Source organism: Uloborus diversus, chromosome 1 (genome assembly GCF_026930045.1).
Source record: "Uloborus diversus isolate 005 chromosome 1, Udiv.v.3.1, whole genome shotgun sequence".
Taxonomy (NCBI): domain Eukaryota; kingdom Metazoa; phylum Arthropoda; class Arachnida; order Araneae; family Uloboridae; genus Uloborus; species Uloborus diversus.
In genome coordinates this window covers 229808556-229830399 of record NC_072731.1, presented here as the reverse complement: position 1 = coordinate 229830399, position 21844 = coordinate 229808556, and the positions used below count along the sequence as shown (strand labels likewise).

At 31.9% G+C, this 21844-nt stretch overlaps 1 protein-coding gene across 1 annotated transcript in view; it reads right to left on the bottom strand.

Annotated features, from left to right (window-relative positions):
* Positions 1 to 21844, bottom strand: part of LOC129234202 (bifunctional 3'-5' exonuclease/ATP-dependent helicase WRN-like) — a 101436-nt gene that overhangs the window by 22217 nt on the left and 57375 nt on the right. Inside the window, exons 14-24 of the mRNA XM_054868121.1 lie at positions 21426 to 21498; positions 20977 to 21085; positions 19321 to 19503; positions 16093 to 16198; positions 15806 to 15859; positions 15136 to 15191; positions 14169 to 14200; positions 8813 to 9059; positions 6497 to 6602; positions 6096 to 6365; positions 3273 to 3525 (exon numbers count right to left, since the gene is read on the bottom strand). Coding sequence (XP_054724096.1) covers positions 3273 to 3525; positions 6096 to 6365; positions 6497 to 6602; positions 8813 to 9059; positions 14169 to 14200; positions 15136 to 15191; positions 15806 to 15859; positions 16093 to 16198; positions 19321 to 19503; positions 20977 to 21085; positions 21426 to 21498 — 1489 coding nt within the window. The remainder of the gene's footprint in view (positions 1 to 3272; positions 3526 to 6095; positions 6366 to 6496; positions 6603 to 8812; positions 9060 to 14168; positions 14201 to 15135; positions 15192 to 15805; positions 15860 to 16092; positions 16199 to 19320; positions 19504 to 20976; positions 21086 to 21425; positions 21499 to 21844) is intronic.

Below are 21844 nucleotides of genomic sequence, written 5' to 3'. Positions count from 1 at the left end.
GGTTGCCATATAATAGCACTATGGCGTTAGTGTCGCTGAGATGAGTTTACGTATTCTTGTGGGCATTGTTAAATCAGTATGGAAGTATAAATGTCTGCAATTAGCTTCTCAGCTCATTCCACTCTACAACACAGTAATGATTTGTTTTGTGTTTCTTGAATAAACTTGTTTTTGCTGATTTTTGGGTGAAATGAGTGAACATCATTGTTTAGGCGAAAGTATGAGGTGGAGAATTGTGGGTAAACTTGAGGCAGGACAGTCCAAAGCTCAAGTTGCTAAGGAATTGGGTGCAACACCAAGCATTGTTTCAAATTTGTGGAATCGGTTTAAAAACAGTGGGACACTGTCTAGAAGACCAGGACAAGTTTGTCTAGGAGTAACAACGCCCAATTACCAGTATTTGTTACTTACAGCCAAGCACCAGAGGACGTCTACACAGACACAACTGTCTAGGGACCTCAATACTGCAACAGGAACATTAGTTTCAAAGAAGACAGTTGCCAGGAGGCTCGGTGAAAGAGGGTTGTATGCCAGGAAGCCCGCCATTTGCATCCTACTCACTCCCTCCTATGAAAGAGAGCGTGCACAATGGTGCAAACAGCACCGACATTGGACACAGTTCCAGTGAGCTAACGTTCTTTTCACAGATGAGTCCAGATTCTGTCTATAACCTGATTCTCCGCGAATATTCATATGGAAGGAACCTGGGATCCGATTCCAACCCAGTAACACCATGGAAAGGGACCATTATCATGTTGAAGGATTGATAGTTTGGGCAGGGATCATTCAAGATACCCGCACACCACTCCATGTGTTTGACACTGGTTTCGTGAATGCCCAGAGGTACAGGCAGGAGATCCTATGTGCGTCTTTTCAGGGCTGTTGTTGGCCTTGAATTCGTTTTTATAGACGACAATACCAAACCACATAAGGTTGTCCCTGGTTGAGGAGCATCTGGAAATTGAAGATATTCATCAAATGGATTGGCATGCCAAATCGCCTGACCTTAACCCTAATGAACATGCTTGGATGCTCTTGTGAAACTTATTGCAATACTCCAACCCCCACCCAGAACCATTCCGGAGTTAAAAACTGCTCTGGTGGATGAGTGGGAGGGTCTTCCACAAGCACTCCTTACCTCTCTTATTAATGGCATGCATACTCATTGTGCATGCTGTCTATCTGTCACAGGCGACCACACACCATACAAGCCTCACTTTCATTGCCCTCTTGCATCCTGAAGTTCAGTTCACATTGGACTTTTGGCAATAACTCTTGCCAATGAATGGCACTTTAATTTTTGCTTTGCACACACTATTGTCACTCTATAAGTTATAACCATAACAAATTTCATTAACTTTTGTCCAGTATTTCTTGAGATATTGGGAAAATGCCTTCCATCTCTTAATTTTGTCCACCAGTGTACAAACAAATACAAATAATCATAATAAACGGAAAATCGCAATTTTTGGACTTGCGTCACACTTAGTGATGTAAAATACCCGGGTATTTATTTTTAGGGGTAAATACCCAGGGTATATACCTGGGTAAGTACCCAAAATGGGTATTTACCCGGGTATTTATTTCAAAAATTTATATTCAACTAAAATACTTTTCTGTATGTATTCCACTATGTATATATACAGAGTGTTTTGTTTCAACCTTCAAGACCTCTATTTTTGCAACCGTTAGTCCTAGATGCATACTTACAATTGCAAAAATGTTCAAAATCAGATGCAGACTTAAGATATTGAAAATTTGAAGTAAAAATAAAAATGAGTAAAAAAATACAAATTTTAACTTTTTACACGGGCCCCAGATCCTCTGACTTATTGATGGTTAGGGAAATAATCTCTACTGAAAAACAATTACAAAAAAAGTTTGACATTAGTACGACCAATATTCACTGAGATATGAAACGCAGCGTTTTGTAACTTACACCATTTTACACTCGCCGTCAGTAACATCTTTTGGGGGAAAATATAGCAGTTAATGAGTGTTTATATAAAATTATATGTGTGCAGAGTGATTTTTCAAATTGTTCAAGGTTTTGCAGCGTGTTTTGCGTATCACGGCATAACATTCGCATGAATTTTCGAGTAGAAATGAAAAATGTAATACCTTGTGTTTTTTACTTTGCCAACCTGTCATTATTCTGAAAGGGTAATAAGTTCTAATCTCATCTTCTGCATGGTCCCTTAAAACTTTCAAATGGAATATCTCCTTGAGTTTTCATTGCACAAATGTTAAGTTTTTTTGTGTCAGTAATTTTTAAATTCAGATCATTTCTCTAAATATAAGTTAGGGGACCTAGAGCCGTATAAAAAGTAAAATTTTGTAGTTTTGACTCATTTTTATTTTTGCTTCAAACTTCCAATATCTTTACTCTGCATCTGAATATTTTTGCAATTGGAAGTAAGCATCTAGGACTAACGGTTGCAAAAATAAAGGTCTTGCAGGTTAAAACGAAACACCTTGTATAACCTACTATATACAAAACAATAAATTTTTCCCTAAAATTTGTATTTTGATCACATATTTAAAGAATTATTGTGTGAAACAACTCAGCAATCTAATATGATATTCACATTAAATGTGTTGGATATGCCCAATCAATGTTGATAGCCAAATTTCACATATAAAAAGCAATTCTACAAAAAGTAAAAAGCTTAACTGGTTACAAAAAAAAAAAAAAGCAAACATCTTCTTCAATTATGGCATTGAAAAGAAAGATTCTTTGGTTCGTGATATGTTTCTTTCATAATTTCATTAAGTCTTTTGATAAAAAATATTATAAACTGTGTAATACATATGTATGTATTAGTTTTACCAATTATTTCATATTTAGATTTAAAAAAAAAATTCTCATTCACTTTTTGCATTTTTTTGTAAAATACCCAGTTTTTGGGTATTTACCCAGGCCTTAGGTAAATACCCGGGTAAATACCCAAAAAATATTTACCTACCCACTGGGTATTTACCCGATCCACATCACTAGTCACACTGGCTCTGAGGTACAGATTTATGACCCAATGTTCGGTTGAATTTCTAATGGTAGAATTGAAATTCAAGCTGGCATTTTCGAAAGCCTTTACTGAAAGTAAGATAAAATTATGGTGTTGCAAATTTAGTGTATAAAACTTGGGGAGATATTTATGTTTCTCATATTTTCTTGATAGTTGAAAATTAAGTCTTTGGAAAAAGACGTAATAAAGGAGTAGAAATGATAGTTAAAATACTAAGAGGAAAACTTTTGCATAAGAGTGAATTACCTGAATTTATAGGTTCAGAACGTATAACAGCAGAAATCAATCTAAAAATTTCAGGAGTAACTCCAACACGCTTCAAATTTACAGGAAGTCCCAATTTCAAAGCTTCACATAAATGAGAAATGATTGTGTTAACTGAAAGACTTCTTTCAGAAGCAACTTGGTTGACATCTTTATCTTCGATTTCACACATTTTATATGACTCTTGGGCACTGCTGTTCAACTCACGCACAAGAGGATCTAAAGTGAAAGTCACCTAAAAATTTGCAAAAAGAAAAATTAGTAAAGCAATTTACTTTTTTTTCATATCATCACAAAAATTCAATTTAAAAACAAAATGTTTTCAAAAAATAAAATTTATGATATTTATTGCTTGACTTCGTATTAAGAGAAAAATATGGTGTTTACACAATAAATCTGTTAACTAACTTTTCAAATTGTGAGTGAAAAAAAGAAAACAAAAGCAAAGGGACAAAACCTAGTCTCACGATAAATGTTTAATGCCCATTATTCAGAGCTGCCAAATGCTACGAAAAAATCATACTTTCTATGAACAAAAATTTTGAGTTACAAGTCTTTTCATCCATAACCTCACTTATTTTGCATTGAGAATGGGAAAACACGTAAATGTTTTCTGCAATTTTTTGTTGCTACTTCGTGTTTTCACGAGTTTAAGACTTTCAAAAGTTGGCAGTTCTGCTTTTATTTGAGCTTTTTGATTCCCGTCTGATAAACTTTTAAATCTATCAAGCTCAAAAACTGTGATTTCCACTTTTGACTTAATAATGTGTTTAATTAAACAAGTAAACAGGTTATATTTTAAATGTAGCTAATATTTAAAAAATAATAATGTTTCAAGATAGGGATCTTGTAAAAAAGAGTAATGTTCTTTTATCACACAAAATAAAGACACAGACAGTATGAAATTTTACTATAAAATCCTGTAAACATCCACTAATTAATACTCAAACTTCACTAATTGCTACTTTAAATTTTATGTTCTTTAGTAAGGTTGGTATGTTCATCTTTTTCAGAAGACAACTTGGCAAAGGATAATATTGATGGGTTTGACGCCCCCATTTAACAGTAAACATAAATGACCTAGAAATAGAAAAAAAATTTGCAGAAAAAATAATATATGTTATGGTCAAAGCCCGAAGTTTGGCCAATTCCCTTTGGGGCCTAGGTTGGAAGCTTGGAGCAGGAATAAATGGAGGGTGCAAGTCCAATGATTGGCTGAGTAAAAGCTGACCGAAAGACCCCCAAGTCCCGTGACTCATCAACGACAAATGGTTGGCACGTTCTGCGTGAAACAAGGGGAAAAAATCTGATTTCTTCCAATGCTTTGCTTTAAAATCTGTCACGTGACTTGGGGTTTCGGCTTCACCGAATGAAAGTTTTCACTCTCTCCATTATATCTCTTTTCAATGGTCGGAGTACTTGCAATTAATATTGAACATTTTACTTTGGCTGCTCATTTTGCAAACTGGTTGGGAATCCTTGGCCAAAGCTCGAAGTGATAATAGTAGATTCGTTCGTAGATGGCACATCGGTCGCTTCTGGTGTGATGGCGTGCAAACTCAATAGAGGGTGCCAACAAAGAAATGTCCTTAAATAATATGAACAACAAAACTAATTTTTCTTCATATTTGTTTTAATTTGCCTTTATATTTGCTATTTGCCTTTGCAAACAAATTCATGTTTTTTTAAGTGATATTTCGAGAGACAATAGACTTGGAATCTATAACAATAGGTTCATGAAACAGAAAAAGACTCAGGATCACCCTTAAAAGGTAGTTGACACATAAAATTGAGTACTCAATTTGCCTTTGTATTCATATGGGATATGCAAGACATTTGTTCAAGACATAATTAGTCATTCTGAAGAGTGCAAATCAAACCTTCTTCACGCTGTCACGTTGTTACCGCACACATATGTTCACTGAATAATTTTTATAATGGCTTTAATATGAGATCAGATTAAAACGAGATCATATTTTTACATATTCCAAGTTTAATTTAACTCAGAGGTGTCACTTATATTTGAACTCGTTTCTGAAACAATAGTATTAAAAAAAAAAAAAAATGTACACCGAAGTACTCATTTTTAATAGTGAGTAAAACAATTTTCAATTGATTTCTTTGTCTCTACTTTGGCCAATTATCCCAAGCCACTTCACGAATTGGCTGGCCAAAGCCTGAAATCACGAAAAGGTAGGACATTGGTCGGTAAGTTTACAGCAACGTTGGCCAAAATGTGCATTGGCTGGTTAGCCTCAAAACATACAAAGAAAGAAATAAAGCTTATGTCATCAGGCTGAATACAACTAAATTTGAGTTTGGAAAATCAACTAACTGCACTAAAAAAGTTCTAAGCAGTAGGCTGTTTTAAATAATTAGGAAAACCACATATAACCAAGGGGACCTCTCCTCATTCAGCAAAAATCTTGTAATTTGGTAAAATTCAGTTTTTATATGGTAAATAGAGAATATTCACCCTCCCAAAAATTTAAGCTCGGGGTGCCTCTGCATGTGCCACATCAATGTCTCAAAAATTGTTCCTCACAATCATATCCAAATCCAATTGTCAGAATTATAGCTAATTGAAAAGGCTTAAAGAGTGTATACTGACTAAAATGTTAATGCATTTTAGGTTTAAAGAGTACAAGGGAATTTATTTTTCTTTTCCTAGGTATCTCTCCTATCATGGTTGAAAAAGTAAATATTGAATTGAATATCAGGTATCATGAAGAATTTTTAAGGTTTTTGCAATTTCAACACAGGATCCAACCAAATATGTAGAAAAACAAATGTAAAAATGATTACCTTACTTGCTTCTTTTGATGAATTTGAAAACACATCCTTTTCCAACTCATTCTCTTCACAAAATTTACAAACCAAATCAGTCATTTGCTTTCCGAATTTGGATATTCTAGCAGCTGTAACACCTTCTATTTGGGATAGAGACTTCAAAGAAATGGGCCTGTGCACAGCAATGTCCAAAAGGTTTTTGTTGCTGAAAACCATGTAAGGAGCAACAGCTTCATTGTCTGCAATTCTATTTCTTAAGGCCATTAGTTTTTTGAAAAGTACACCCTGAGGGAAAAAAATCTTTATATAAATAAAAGTTTACAGATATCAAGAAAAAGTTAAGTAATAATACATAATGAAAGAATATTTTAGGGCAAAACTAGAAAAAATAACATAATTTGATTGAAACACTTTACTTTTAGTTCTTCTTCACGTGGATCAAGGTCTTCTGGAACTTGCATCTCATCTTCATCTAAAGGTTCTAATTCTATTTCCAAGGAACCAGATGGCGCATTAAGAATTCTATTATATATAAAAAAGCACATTATCACCTATTGATACCAAAATGGATAAAATGAAAAATTAATATAGTATCTATATGAAATACGTAAATTTTGAAACTAGTTATGTATGTATTATTTATGGCATTAGGATGCTGTCCACTTGCATCCATATTAGTTTGTAAGGTTTTAAAACAATACTGCAAATTACAAAAAATTGTTATCCTTGTATAATCAGTTTAATTTCCCAGTGTCTACATTTTTCTAACATTTAATTTATTTTTCTCATATCATACATACATTTGTCTTTTGCAGCTTAGGTTACATTTGAGGCGGTGAGAAGCAAAGGGATGTCAGTGGACATTTTCAAGTTTTGAGTAAAACACGTTTAGAGATGCAAAATTTCCCAAAATTTTAAACTGTATGAAAAAAACATTTTTTAACTGTTTTTTTTTTTGGAAAAATTGATTTTTTATGAATAAAATTAGGGTTCTTAATGATATTGTTTTTCTTGGAACATATAAAGTGTTAAGCATTTAAAATTTATGTAATATACACATCTTCTTTTTCTGCTTGACAGAAATAAACATACAAGTAGGTTTAATTTGAAAAAAAAAAAAGCCTTAGGCTTTTCTTGATTAAACACTAGAAAGTAAGTCAAATCGTCATTCAACCAATAATATTGGGAAAGGCGTGCCAAATGATAACAATTACATTTTCTATTTTAAACTGCATTTGAAACTTGAAATGATAATAATAATTATTGACTTTCAAACATGATTGATATTTTTTGAACGAAAAAAAAGTACGATTTCTCTTCCTTGCAACGTAACTTTACTGTTTGAAAATGAAAGCTATTGAGTTATGATTTTTTCCAATCCAGTCTAAGTCTAAATCAAAACTAAATTGGTTTTTTTTATTTCTCCAAGAGAAACACCAAACCAAAACTGCCATATTGGTTTTTAAAGCTGAACCAAAATTTAAACTGGTGTTCCAGTTAACAATACGGCCGTGCTAAGCAGTTCTAAAAGTAGTCATACCTGCACTTTTGAACAAAGGTTTTATTCCGTTTTTTCCCGACTGTTTTCACCTCTAAACACGTTTAAAAATAACATACTAGGTAGGCTTTCATTGATTTTTTTTCCTAATTCATGCTATACAGCAGCACCTACCAGGACTATCTTTTACCCCAAGATAGAGGAGAGTTTCCCTTACTATTTGTACCGGTTATTTCCAAATTTTTAATTTTGCCACTTACATCCCTTTGCTTCTCACTGCCTCATTGATTATTTTCACTAACTCTTATCTTTAGCCTGAAGCCATAGGATTGCCATATAGCACAGGAGAAGAGGATCTTCCTTATAACCCAGCTGGGTACCGAGTACAAATTGTTTGAACGAAACAGCGGGGCTAACCAAACCACATGGGACAAGTTATATTTATAATTGTTTAGCTTAGAGGTGAACATTAAAGACATTGAAAGAAAAGATTCTAATACCTGTTAGATTTTTAGAAAAAATAGTTCATTTAAATAGTTTGTAGAAAAACTATTTAAATGAAACAGAAAAAAGTTAGAGGAAAAATACTTCCATTTTTCAGAAAAAAAGTTTTTTTGTTTTAAGCATATTATTACAATAAATATTGATTGCAATTGATCAATAACAAATATTTACATCACACAGCCTTCTTTTTAATAACATCAGTAGATATAAACAAATTTCTTTAAATTAATTTTATTAATGCAGATATTTATAAAAGAAGAACAGAGTTTGAGAAATTTCAGCAGAAATCAGAAATATGCTCTGAATTTTTTGACTGTTTTTTGTTTTCCCACTTCTGTTAATTTTCTTTTTTCACCATCTACACCAAAATTTTTCTTTTACAGTTCTGAGTAAAAACAAAACAAAACTTACTGATCACAAAACAGAATAAATGAAGGTTTGTGAGCAGGGGTCAATTCAGACATAAATTATATTTGATAGCTAAACATGCTGCCTACAATATCACAGGATTTTTTTGCATATCTGAAGTGAACAAAAGAAAAGTATACATAATTTGGAAGAGATAAACCATTTACTTCTATCCCTTTTTCTCTAAAATTTGATAAGTCTCTCTTCGATAAGTTTGATGTGTGTAAGTGTGTGTGCTTAGTAAAAGCAGGTTTGAAAATTTAAGGATAATAAGATTTTTTGAAGCATAAATCTTTTTTAAAGAAGTGCTTAAACGCAATACCTCGTCTTTTGAAATGAAGGTTCAGCCGTTTTCTTCAGTGTTATTGTCACTTTTTTCTCTTCATAAGCTTCCAATTCTGCATTCACTTCAAGAATTAAGGGCAAACAGTTCTCGGGATTACGTTTATATTTACGAAACCATTCTTTTGCTTTTGCTGTCATCTCAACAGTACATCCAAACACTCTGCCTTGTCCAAATGAACTCAGGCGTTTTTCAACTAAATATTTTTCACAAACCAGAAGGCGACCTATATTTAAATGGTAAAAATAAAAAGACTTTAGAAAAGGTATTAAGCATTTTATGTATACATTAATTGTCCTAGATAGGAGATAAAAGTACATTAACATTAAGCTTTAGATTAGCTTATTAATAACGGCTTCTTTTCATTAAATTTATATCAAATTCGGTAAATTTTACCTTAGGAAGATATAATATGAAAGATTTTAAATCCACCCATCCTCCTCGATATTTTCTTCTTGATCATCACTTCAATTTTAAATGATTCATGAAACATCAAATTTATTTACTTTATTTATTTATAATTTTAGAGCATTAAAACAAAACTGAGGACAATGTGTTATTAGTTTTGAGTTCAGAGCACACAGCCAGTACATTTCCAGACTGATATGTGAAAATTTTCAAGGATAATACAACAATTTTTTAAGCCAAAATTTCAGAGTAAAATGAAAAACAAAGTAAAAAATGTTATTCAAGAGCACAATTTGTTAACAAAACTGACACTTCTTACTTTTAATATACATATGTTTACACTAAAACTGCTAAATTCGGGGCCCGATTTTGAAAGAGGGAAAACAAGCAAGGAAAATATTGGGGGACTCTACGAAATTTTGCATTGTAACATTGCCTTCCTTCACGACATTGTCTATTGTAATGAAAAAGTGATATTTTCATGAGTTATCATTAAAAACTAGTTGCACCGTATTTAAACAAAGTACACACACTTAAAAGGTGAGGAACACTAAGGATTGGATTAGGTCTTCTTAAAACTATTGAAGCACATTCTGTACCTTAGAATACATATTTTTTCGAGAAATTCCGAACTGATTACTTCCCTTTAGTTATCATGTAAAAAAATTGGTTTGATCAAAAGGAGAAAGATAAAAGTTTTAAGAAAGGCAAAGATAAATTTATACATTCATCTAGCAAACAACAGTTGCACTCTGCAACTAGATTTCATGGGAAACTATTAACCAATCAAATTCCTAGATCAATGAGCATCATCAAAAAGTACCTAATTTGATTCATTAAATCTTTTGCTCGTTGAGGATTTCAGAAAAGCAGTTACCAATTGCCAAATGAGTATAAAACTGGATGAAAAAGTAAGAGAGCAAGAAAAAGAATGCAGTGACTAATCACCATGAACAAAGTTATGAAGAATCATTTAGAGGCCAAATTTACATCCTCTTTGAAGAACACAGGCTTTCATATGCCGTGTGCTTCCTTTCAATTTTAGGATATTTGTGTTTTACAAAACCTGTAGAACATTAATAAATTTCATGTTCAGTTCTTGAATTTATAAGAGTTAAAAATCTGATTCATACACTTGCCACCTTTAAACAATTATGTAAACAATAACAATTTCAAAATGGAAAGTAGGAAAATAAGAGACTTTAATTTTCTCTATTGTGATGTCTTCTAAGCAAACACTGAGCATTGATAGGGGAGACCGGGGCAGATATTCTATAGGGGCACGTATTCCAATGCGCCATAGTTTAAGTGTTTCTTGCTAGGTAGCGACGCTTACCGGACAGTGTGAAACTGCAGCAATGCGCACGCCTTCCACGTAACCTTCAATTCATCAGCTGGCTTTGTCTTGATGAGACGTCAACTTTTGCGGTTTTTCTTCTGGTGAGTAACTTTACAAGCATTTACTTTTCATTAAAAAAACATGTATGATACTGTTTTTGTTTCATTGTCAGGACCTAACTTAAAACTATATTTCATCACGGTTCTGATGACGTGATTGCTTTGGCAAATAGTTTTCATTTTCATAGTTAAATATTACAAAAAAAATCAAATATGGTGTTGGGGCACATATTCCAATTCAATACGGGGCACATTCTCTAATTGGAAAATGTGCCCCGGGCTCTCCATGAATGTTTTTTATGTTTTTTTCCCCTTTTTTTACCGTTTAACTTTGTATTTTTAGCCAATACAGTCTATAATTACTGCATAAAACCACAATTTTAAATATTTAAAATTAAATTTTGGATAACTACTTAAATGATCTGATTTTTTTTAATAGTATCAAGTCATATCTGAAACTGAATTTCATTCTCCAATGTGATATATCAGATGGACTGAAAATGGTGCGCAATTACCGTAACAAGTCAAACCGAGGGAACTAACTACTCACAAGTGCAAATAAATGCAGCGCTTGCAGCAATAAGAAATGGATGTAGTGTTAGGAAAGCTTCTATAGACTTTAATATAAATACGAGAACATTAAATAACTACCGCCACAAGTTCATTAATGTTCAGTTGGCTCCAACTGAAGTACCTCAAGTAGAAGTGCTTCAAGCCGAACTTCCACAAACCGAAATGCCTCAAGCCGAAGTGCCTCAAGTTGATGGCCCTCAAGTCGGAATGCCATAGGTTGAAGTACTTCAAGCCAAAGTTCCTACAACCCAAATGCCACAAGTTGATGTACCTTCAGCACAAGTTCCTGCAGTTGAAATAGTCTCAACTGAAGGCTTGTCCCCATCTGTTCAAAGACACATCCACTCCAGATGAAGTAAACAATGTATGCCTAACCACTAACACTTCTGAAAATCGTTCAGCCACTTCCTTTTCAATTACTCTCAATGAACCATGTCAACCACAATTAGGGCTACCAGAAGGTGTTCCTTCTACATCTAAGGACATCCAAGGTGAGTCTAACCCACAACCATCTCGCTCGCCGGTAGCTGGTTCTTGCCTCAACAGTATTTGCCATCCCCCGAAGAAATCAGACCATTTGAAAAGGCTGCCCCGAGGAAACGCACAGGCAAAGGGAGGAGAAAATGAAAATCCGCCATTCTAAGGGATACTCCTAACAGAGTAAGAAGCAAAAAAAGAAAAAGTCCAACACAATCATTTTGAAAAATGAAAAAGGAAAGCAATCTGTGAAGCCTCAGCTATTTGTTGACGAAGAAAGGGAGAAGAAGACATTTCGCCATGTTGAGAAAAATAAAACTAAATATGCCAATGTATCAAGTGAGGAAGAAGATGAAGACTGTGTTCGCCTATATTGCTTTGACACCTTTTCTAACTCAAAGCCAAAAGAATATTCGTTGCAAGAAATGGGCTCACGTAGCGTGCGTCAAAAAAGAAGACTCTTTGTTTTTTGTTTGTATTAACTGTCACACTGATATGGAAGATGACTCTGACTAACTTTGATTATTGTTATAATACATTTTAATGTAATAAATTATTAAGAATGTACCCATTGTACTTACCAATGAATTAGAAAATAAATTTTACGTTACACTCCATGTTTATTTTACTTCTATTATAGACCATTTAAACTAATTAGAAAACTTGCCCCGACCCAATTTTATACGTTAGAAAACGTGCCCCGGCTACGGGGTTGGTTTCCCAACGTGACTTGGTAACAAATATATATTTATTTCTTTAAAGTTTTCTAAATTTTTTATGTTTTAGTAATGTTAATACTTAGCCTAAAGTACAAGAATTCAAGGCGTAATCAAAACTTAACAAAATGTTTAAATAAAAAATTAAAACAAAATAAAACAAAAAAAAAAGTGGGAAAACCTGCCCCGGTCTCCCCTACACTATAAGTGGTGCATAAAATTGATTTAAAATCTTAGTCCCTGCTGTTGAAAAAGAAGAATATCTGCCCGGGTAACATCAGGCTTAAGGAAATTCTAATTGACATAGTTGTTTGCAGTATATATTTTCTCAATCTCTCTTTTTGTTTTTGAATTTCAAACTGCAAAAGATTAAGACAGAAATAAAATGCAACAAATGATTTTTGGATATTTCAAGCTGAAACTAACTGCAGGTTCAATAAAGATCAAAATTGAACCAAGAATTCAAAAATATCGTGGTCTTAAATACGCATATGATTACAGTGGACTTATACTACAATATAATTTAACTTATGCGAAATTTCTATAACACCAGCTTTCCATAACTAACGTATCTCAGAGATGACACAAAGTTCTCGCAAGCAACACAAGTTTTTACGAAGCAAAGTGTGAAGTGCAAATATCTGCTTCATTATTGGCTACTAAATATAGGCATTGCGAATGGACATTCATCCCTTTAGCATCACTGAAAGCGGATGTTTGCACACCCTACCAGTCTACACATTGCATTGTTAATGTGCTGCCACATTAACCATCCATGTGCAACCACTTCATTTTTCCAATGTTATTTTATTCAATCCATGCGTGAAAGTTAATCAAATAAAACGGTATCTCAGTAGGTTGCTTTATTTAAATCTAGAAAAGATGAAAGAAACAATTATAGAAGTGGTGAGAATCCTTGATATGTACGAGAGCACTGATGATGATATAATCAGCTAACCAGCACCAATTATCATCATCTTCATTTTTTGCAGTTTCAATTATTGTTACTCTATCTAATGTACTGTACTATCATAGTGCTACATTTTATTATTATTGCATTAAGTACATACAATATTGTACTTAATTTCGCTCTTTCATCCATTGATTATTGGTTTAATGCATCAAAACAGTATTCTAAGGTGAATACAGCTTTTTTGCTTAAAATACAGTATAAAAGTAGTTCTTTATGCAGGACGTAGTAATACAATATGGGATCCCAAATCCAGAATGATATGCACCGTGATCTTTCCAGATTTTGGATTCTGACTCAAAAATAGTAAAAACTTTTTTGTGCGGTACTTGTTACGTTTTTTCTAGAGTCGCTAATGTTTGAGCTAAATTTCTCTTATTTTTTGATCAATCTAAATGAAAATATACCTCATTATGCTAAAACAAAAGTCTGAGATAATTTGCAGCTGCATGTATTCCACAGATGTTGCTTTTTATTATATAATGTGCTGATCGATACAACATAAATCCTATTTTCACTAAAAATAATTTTGTAATTTTGTTCAATAAGATTTGTTTCGTATACTTTCGAGAAGAAAAAAAGAATGATTGTTAACCGAAAGTGGATGTTAAAAGATTGCTGCACAATTACAGAGAGGTCTTGGAATGCATCCTTTGTGTAAGTGGACTTTACTGTATACATCTTTTGGAATATTACAAAGTCACTTCAAAAAAGATAAAGGATAAAATACTCAAAATAATTTTTACAAGTTTACAGTGCAAATTTGATTTTAGAGAAAGAAAAAGAAACATACCAAATGCTTTCCACCAGTTATCGGACTTGTGCCTAAAAAAAATATTGCAAATTAACTACATCACATTTAATCACATCTTAAAACTGAAATTATATAAACAGGGCTCATAAAACTGGATTTCGTTTCGTTTTTGAGGAATTAATTCATAAGTGGCTGATTTAAACACCAGGTGCTCACTCCATAACTTACAGTTAATGTGTGTATATATATATATGTACACACATATTGTATAAAGGGTGAATTTGACGTAATCTGTCATACGAAAGGGGGTTTTAGAAGAGCTCAAGTGGAGCATAGAACCATCCATTATCCTCTCCAATTTGTATCTGTAACCGAGTAGATAAAAAAATGAGTCAAAAAAAAAAAAAAAAAAAACTGAGATGAAGACCGATTTTTGAAACATTTGAAGTACTCAAAGTTAAATTGTTACTAAAATCTGAAAATACATTTTCAAAAACCATCCTTTGAGCTACAACCGGTCATTTATACTACATGTAAGATTATATGTGACAAAATTAAAAGCTTTCAAAATCTTTACAGTAGTACACTTAAAGTTAACATGTTATACTATTAAAATTACAAAAAAAACTCATTAATTGAAAACAAGTTAAAAGTAGCAAGTAAAACCATCTATATTTTGTACATTTCATAAAAATAATTAAACAGAAGTTTAGTACATATGCCAACATTTAAGATATAAGAGAGAACAGTGCAAGGGAGAAAGAAGAAAAAAATGGATCAAAGATTTATGGATTTTTGGGCAGCATTTAACATCCAATGAAAAAAATATAGGAGTTAGTGAGAAAATATAGGAAATATAGGAGAATATCTGACAAATTGTGAAAATATAGGAAATATAGGAGATATAGGAGGACTAAGAGCCCTGTATAAAGAGTATGTTAGTGAATTTAAGATGCATATTCAAAAATAACAATGTGTGGGACTTACTAAGTATCAAATTACTTACTTGCCTTTTCCATATTCCGGGCATTTTTTCATTTGATCTGTAACACGAACATTTCCCTGCAAATAGTTTAATCAATAGCAATAAAGTATAACTATACAGGGTGTCCGAAAAGTCCTTGACACATTTCAAAAAATAGTAGAAAACCAACAAATTGTCGTATAAATTTGAAGTTTGCACCATAATACTTCACAGGTTCAAGAGTTTTTATGACATCGAAAAAAAAAATGAAAAGGGGAAAAAAGAAGAACTTTTAAATTGTTTTTGTTGACATGGAAAAATGCAAAAAAGAATGAAAATTAATAAACAAAGAATCACAAGCATAGCAAATACTGACACCCTGGCTGCGAAATGCCTTTTTTCTTCTTCTTTTTTTCCCCTTTTCTTTTTTTTTCTATGTCATAAAAACTTTTGAACCTGTGAAGTATTATGGTGCAAACCGCAAATTCATATGACAATTTGTTGGTTTTCTATGAATTTTTTAAATGTGTCAAGGACTTTTCGGACACCAAGTATTATAAAGATTTCCGATTAATTGTATAAACTATGTAATCCATAAACAACCGTATAATAATTAAATTTCTGCCCAACATTACTTAGTTACAAAAAGAAATGAAAATGCTTAACTTTTTCTTTTAATATCTAAAGGGCAAAATAAAGTTTAAAAACTTACCGATCCTCTAACAATGAATATAGGCGTGTTCAAACCAAATTTTCCACCAGTGAACTATAAAGATATTTCAAAAGAAAGAAAACATCAAACTTGGAATTAAGAAAAAATATTAAATACAAAAGTAAAGGCTTAAAACTGTAAAACACTCTAACGTGAAACTAAAATGGACAAAAAGTTAATTTAATCTTTCCTAAACTTGTACTGTTAATTATTTAAATTTAAATTTTTGTGATTGATAATTAATAAAAATTTCTGTTAAAAGTTATACTGAATATATTGATCTTTACCTCTATAGCACCAAAGAGTATTTTAGCTTCTACTGTGAAATCTTTTTTATCGTCAGTAGTTTTCTGTGAGGAACTATCTGCTTTATTTAACAATGCTCTTCTAGACCTAAAAATGATAAATTAAGATTTACAATTCATCAAATTATCAATTAAATGTTTATTAGTTTCTATACAAATATTTATGAAATAATAATAATAGTACAACATAAAGCATTAGCTTTATAAAACTCTTCAGAAATACAGATATGCAAACTTTACAATCTAACAATAACATTAAAGGTAATCATAGAGTTGAATCATAAATGAAGTTTAAATTCTAGATTTCTAAAAACATTTTGCTTTTACTAGCAGTTGCACCTTGAGGTTCTTTAAAGCTGGTGGCAGGCACAACTCATTGCTTTACACAATGCATAGTTTATGAAATGTAGATATTGTATTACATAATTTTTGCTACACAACTAGAAAAAATGGCAGCTGAATTCTTGATTCAAATCCACCCCTTGCTCACTATGCATCAAGGTTCAGTTTAACAAGCACACTAGAATATTGCCGTGTGCAGGTAAACGGCAGTAACTGCAGATTTTTTCATTTTCATTTTTTTTGCATTTTTGATATCTATATTGATATAGTTTTATGGTACAAACATTTTTATTTGGTTGCCGCAGAAAAAAAAGCATTTTTTTACCAGTGGTAATTAGCAGTAACTGCTTTTTTCGCAACATTTTGCGGGAAGTCGGCAGTATGTACTTACTGCTCTTTACCTGCCCACGGAAGAATGAAAACATTCTCCCGTGGGCAGGCAAACAGCAGTAACTGCTTTTATCACTACATTTTGCAGGTAATCGGCAGAATGCACTTACTGCTCTTTACCTGCACACGGAAGAACGGAAACTTTCTCCCGTGGGCAAGCAAACGGCAGTAACTGCAAATTTTTTGATTTTCATTTATTTGCATCTTTGAAATTTTTTGCCCACAACCATTCTGTAGTGGGAAGGTTTACAGCAGTTATTGCAAATTTTTTCATTTTCTTCTTTTTTTGCATTTCTGAAATCTATATAACTTCAGCTTTATGGTGCAAACATGTTGATTTGCTTGCCGCTCCATAACCATTGCTTGAAGACTGGAACATAAATGAATCGCTACCAAAATTTGCACCAAGATGCAAAAACCGTTTTCACAATTTTTTTAAAACTCAACTAAGATCAAGAAATAGCGCCGTGATTGGAGGTGATTATGTGGCCTTTCAAAAAATTCTTAATTCGTCAAATTTAGAGACAATATTGCATTTTTAAAAATGATTCCTAGTCACTTCTCATCAGATGTAGATATGCGTGTTAGGTCGTATTTTATCAATTGGCAAAATTGGGAATTATCGCATCTCAAAAATTTAACTTCGGGCATCCTTCAACGCAAGAGAAACTTAAAACGATTACTTAAGGAAAATAACCATACTTTATTTCAAATAAAGTCGAAGAAAACGTTTTGTAATTTCACAGGCCTCAGACATTAAAATAAAAAAGAAATGTTCTTTGATTCGTCATATTCGTGTTCTAAAAACAATAAAACAAAATCAGTTCTTGCTAACACACAGTTATAAAAGATAACATACGAGCAAACACAAGCAATACTTGGCAGACAATAAATAAATGTAGCAACAGAACGAGTTTGTTCCATTTGTTTTGTTTTGTCGCAGGCGATATTTTCCGCAATTTTTAATATTAAGCGGCTGCAATTTTAGTTGTTCGATGAGAGCCATTGTTAACATACGAAGCATTTCTTTTGCCTAAATTTTCATGAAGCGATTCTTCATAATTTGTAAAAATGCCTAAAGAATCGAGCAGTTGCCAAGTTACAACACAGGAACATAAAAAAGTTTTCGATAATGCCGTAAGCAATCAAAACATATGCCAAGGAATCGGAGCAAGAGCACTCATTCAATCCATCCTCAACTCAAAATTCCATGCAGAATGCTGAAGTTCTTCCAGCGGAGACAGCAAATTATGCTGTCCCTTTTCCAAGACTGCCTACAAAAATACGACGTAGAACTCAGGCTCAACGCATTGCTCGAGATGCATAAAAAAAAAAATCTACTGATGTGTTTTAATATTCAACGCTTTATTAAAGTCAAAAATGATAAACCAGAAATCTGAGTTTGTTTAGCAAGGACTGTTTAAATAAGCAAGTATATCTGGTATTTCGGTAGGTACGTATATGTTATTGCATTAAATTTCAATTAAATGTATGTAGGTCATTTTGTTTGATACATGTTTAAGTTATATCTTTTTTAAACCAACATATATACATAAAGGCATTTATTTTCATTTTTGTATGTAAGAAAATAAAATTTTCTTTTTATTTTCAAGTTATATTTAATTCATTTATTTTAAATTTATGTCAAGCGTCTACATGGTATTTATTTATGTTTTAAAAGAAAATATATCATTCACTTTGCAATAAATATACTTCGTAATAACATATCAACTCCGTATTATGTCGAATCTATAATTATTGGTCATTCAATAGCATATTGTGCAGTTACTGCTAACTATCAGTCAAAAGTGGATGAAAATTACTAGTGCGAAATGCGGGTAAACGGCAGTATCTGCATTGATCAAAATTTTGATTAAAAAAACAAATTGAAACAGATTACCCAAAAAATATTTCGATATAAACATATAGAATCACCTAAAATCAAACTTTAATATTATATTAATGTTTGTGGGAAATCAAAAACGCGTTTCTTCAAATATCTCAAAAACTCATTTTTGTAGATACTGCCGTTTACCTGCACACGGCTGAATAATTAGTAGTACTAGCAGTACTGTGTTTTTAAGAACTGTAAAAAAATAATTAAAAAAACTATAAAAAAAATACTTTACAAATATTACAGTATGATCGACCAATGCTTACCTCTTCCAAAAAGAGGCACATCAAGAAAAGATTCCGACCAAGAATTATGCAACATAACCAAATACATATTTTGAAAACACAGTTCAAAATTTCACTCTTCCAAAACTAGTTATGAGCTCAAAAAAACAGGGTTTTTAATGCTAAATGCTTAGAGAAAAAGGGGACCCTTTAGAGACTTAAACATTGAAAAATTTATGAATAATACAAAGCACAAGTTTAAAAAAATCGAAACAAAAATTTAAAATACTGCCACAACAAACATTTTATGCATTATCATATAGAAATGTATATTTTTTCCACTAAATATAAAAAACTTACCTTTTTTTACAGTTATCACAACATTTTTCATGTCCTCCAACGTTGGTAACTTCATGACCTTCAAAGTGAGACAATAACATATGCCTTCTACATTTGACTGAACCTAAATATTGCTGCATTTTTGCTATCATGTCTGCTTTATGTTCCATAAATGTTTCATTCTTTATGTCTTTTAGATAAAATCTAAGAAGTTATAAGAAATTACACAAAATATATTGCACAGTACAAGTGCTATGTAGTAATATTTTCATAAATAATAGTCAGGTCAAACATTAGGCAATTACATAAAAGAATTAAAAAAAAAATACAAACAGATGCAACCACAAGAAAAAATAATAAGTACAAAACAATAACTAGTAGGTGAACCAATGCAGAAATTAGCACTTTTGAAGGTACGTTTTAGGAATTTAAAACTATATATCTTGTAGCACAATATAGAAAAATTGTGATTTCAGATGCTTGGCAAGTTGTTGCCAAGCAGAATGTTGCCAAAAATTTTCATAACTGAAAGTCTCCCAAAACTGAACTCATACAGCTCAGTTTTCTAAAATAAGTTTTCAATTTGTAAATGAACTTGATGTGCCTTTCAATGACTTAAACTTTGTTTAATGGCTTTGTAAATCACTTCAAAAATCCTCGTCACAAAAATTTCCTTGAATTCCAAGCACATTTGCCAGGTTTCATGGGTGACGGAATAAAATGTAAGCACTTATATTTCTTGCTTGATGAGGGGGAGTGGATATTATAAGAATCAAAAAGCTGGAAAAGGTTTCAGAATTGATATCAATAGCACAACATTAATGGCAATACAATGTAATGCTCTCTGTCTCTTACTGAACACACATCTAAATTACTTGAAAGTCAGGAGGTCATTCACAGTCATAAATAAAAGTTATTCAACTTTTAACCAAGAGTTTGAAAATATAAAGAAGTATTGCCATCTGCTGTTGCTTTTTGTTTTGTTGACTTGTCAAGACTATTTTAACATGAATAAAAGTGGCGTTTTTTGAATTGGATAAGACAAAAATTCCTTGCAACAATAACCCCAAACTGACTGTTCTGAATTAATCATTCAATATATTTTTTCCTTGCTAAATTTCTTCCATCCTAATTCCTCTTCACACCTCTCTTCCCTCTTTTATCCTGCTGTTATATCCATCATTTTATTAACAACCCTCGGATGTGATTATTAAGAATAGCAAAAATTAGTTTATTCAGAAAATACAGGAAACACCAAATTGAAAATTGACATGATTGAAAAAAAAAAACTTATCATTTCAATGCATTGAGAATAAGAAAGCTTGTACAATGCAATTTTTTTACAAAGAAATAACAAGGCTGCAAGAAATAAGAAAGTAAAATAATATTGTTTCAAATTAAAAAAAAACTTTACGAAAATCGCAATCCGAAAAACAGACCTTGCACAAAACTTGCAATTGCACAAAAAGATGATCCTTTGATTTCAGTTCAACTTCACAATATTTTTAAACAAACAGCATTTCAAAATGGTGTGAGACATAGGCTTTCCACATTGAATAATCCATTAATTTTACAAGTTTGAATGAAAATGGTCCGTGTTAAAATTGCAAAAATGAAGAAGAATAAAAGGTGCATTGTACTAATTGTAGTTAAAAATAAAATTTAAAAGAAACTGACTTTGATGCAGTAAAATCCCCATTTGCATAAAACACTTGACATACACTTGGTGATCCATCACGTCCAGCTCGTCCAATTTCTTGATAGTAACTCTCAATATCTTTAGGAGCTAAAAAATTACATATATCTTATGGTTTGGATTTTATTTCAGAACATTTATTAAAAATAAAATACAATTAAAAATGAAATGTGATTGTTAAGTGAAGTAAGTATTCACTTAACATGAGCACAGTTAGTGAGAGTCAAAGCATTATTCTAAAAAATAAAATATCTTTTTAAAAGACAATTAAGAAATAGTTTTTACATTGAAGAATCTCAAAGTGAATTAAATTTTTTTAGCGTTTCCTATTCAACTAGGAGTTTAAGTAACTTAATTTTGTGTAATATTATTCACTAAATGCAAAAAATATTCCTTAAAAAATACTGCAATTGAAGAGAAGAAATCTTACCTCCATAATGTATTATTCTTCTTACATCTGGCTTATCTATTCCCATGCCAAACGCAACAGTTGCAACCACAACCTAAACAAAATTGTAAAAAAAAAAAATTAAAAATTAAGAATACCTTTTATTACATTTTAAGTTTTTTCGCTCACCCTGAATTGATCTTATATTGGTACAAAATCTCTCCTAGTACACATTTTAACATTTTATTAATATTTTCCTTACATTTAAATAAAAATCTCAAAATTTTCTTACATAAATTCAGCTCTGATTTTAAAAAGAGATTGGTTTTAAAAGATTAAAAGAAAAGCTTTCAATCAAACACAAATTATTCTAAATAACATGAGCTCACAACTTATCTGCAATAAAAAGAGGGTTCCTTGTAAACATGAAAAACAAAAAACCTGTGTGCAACTATTTCAAC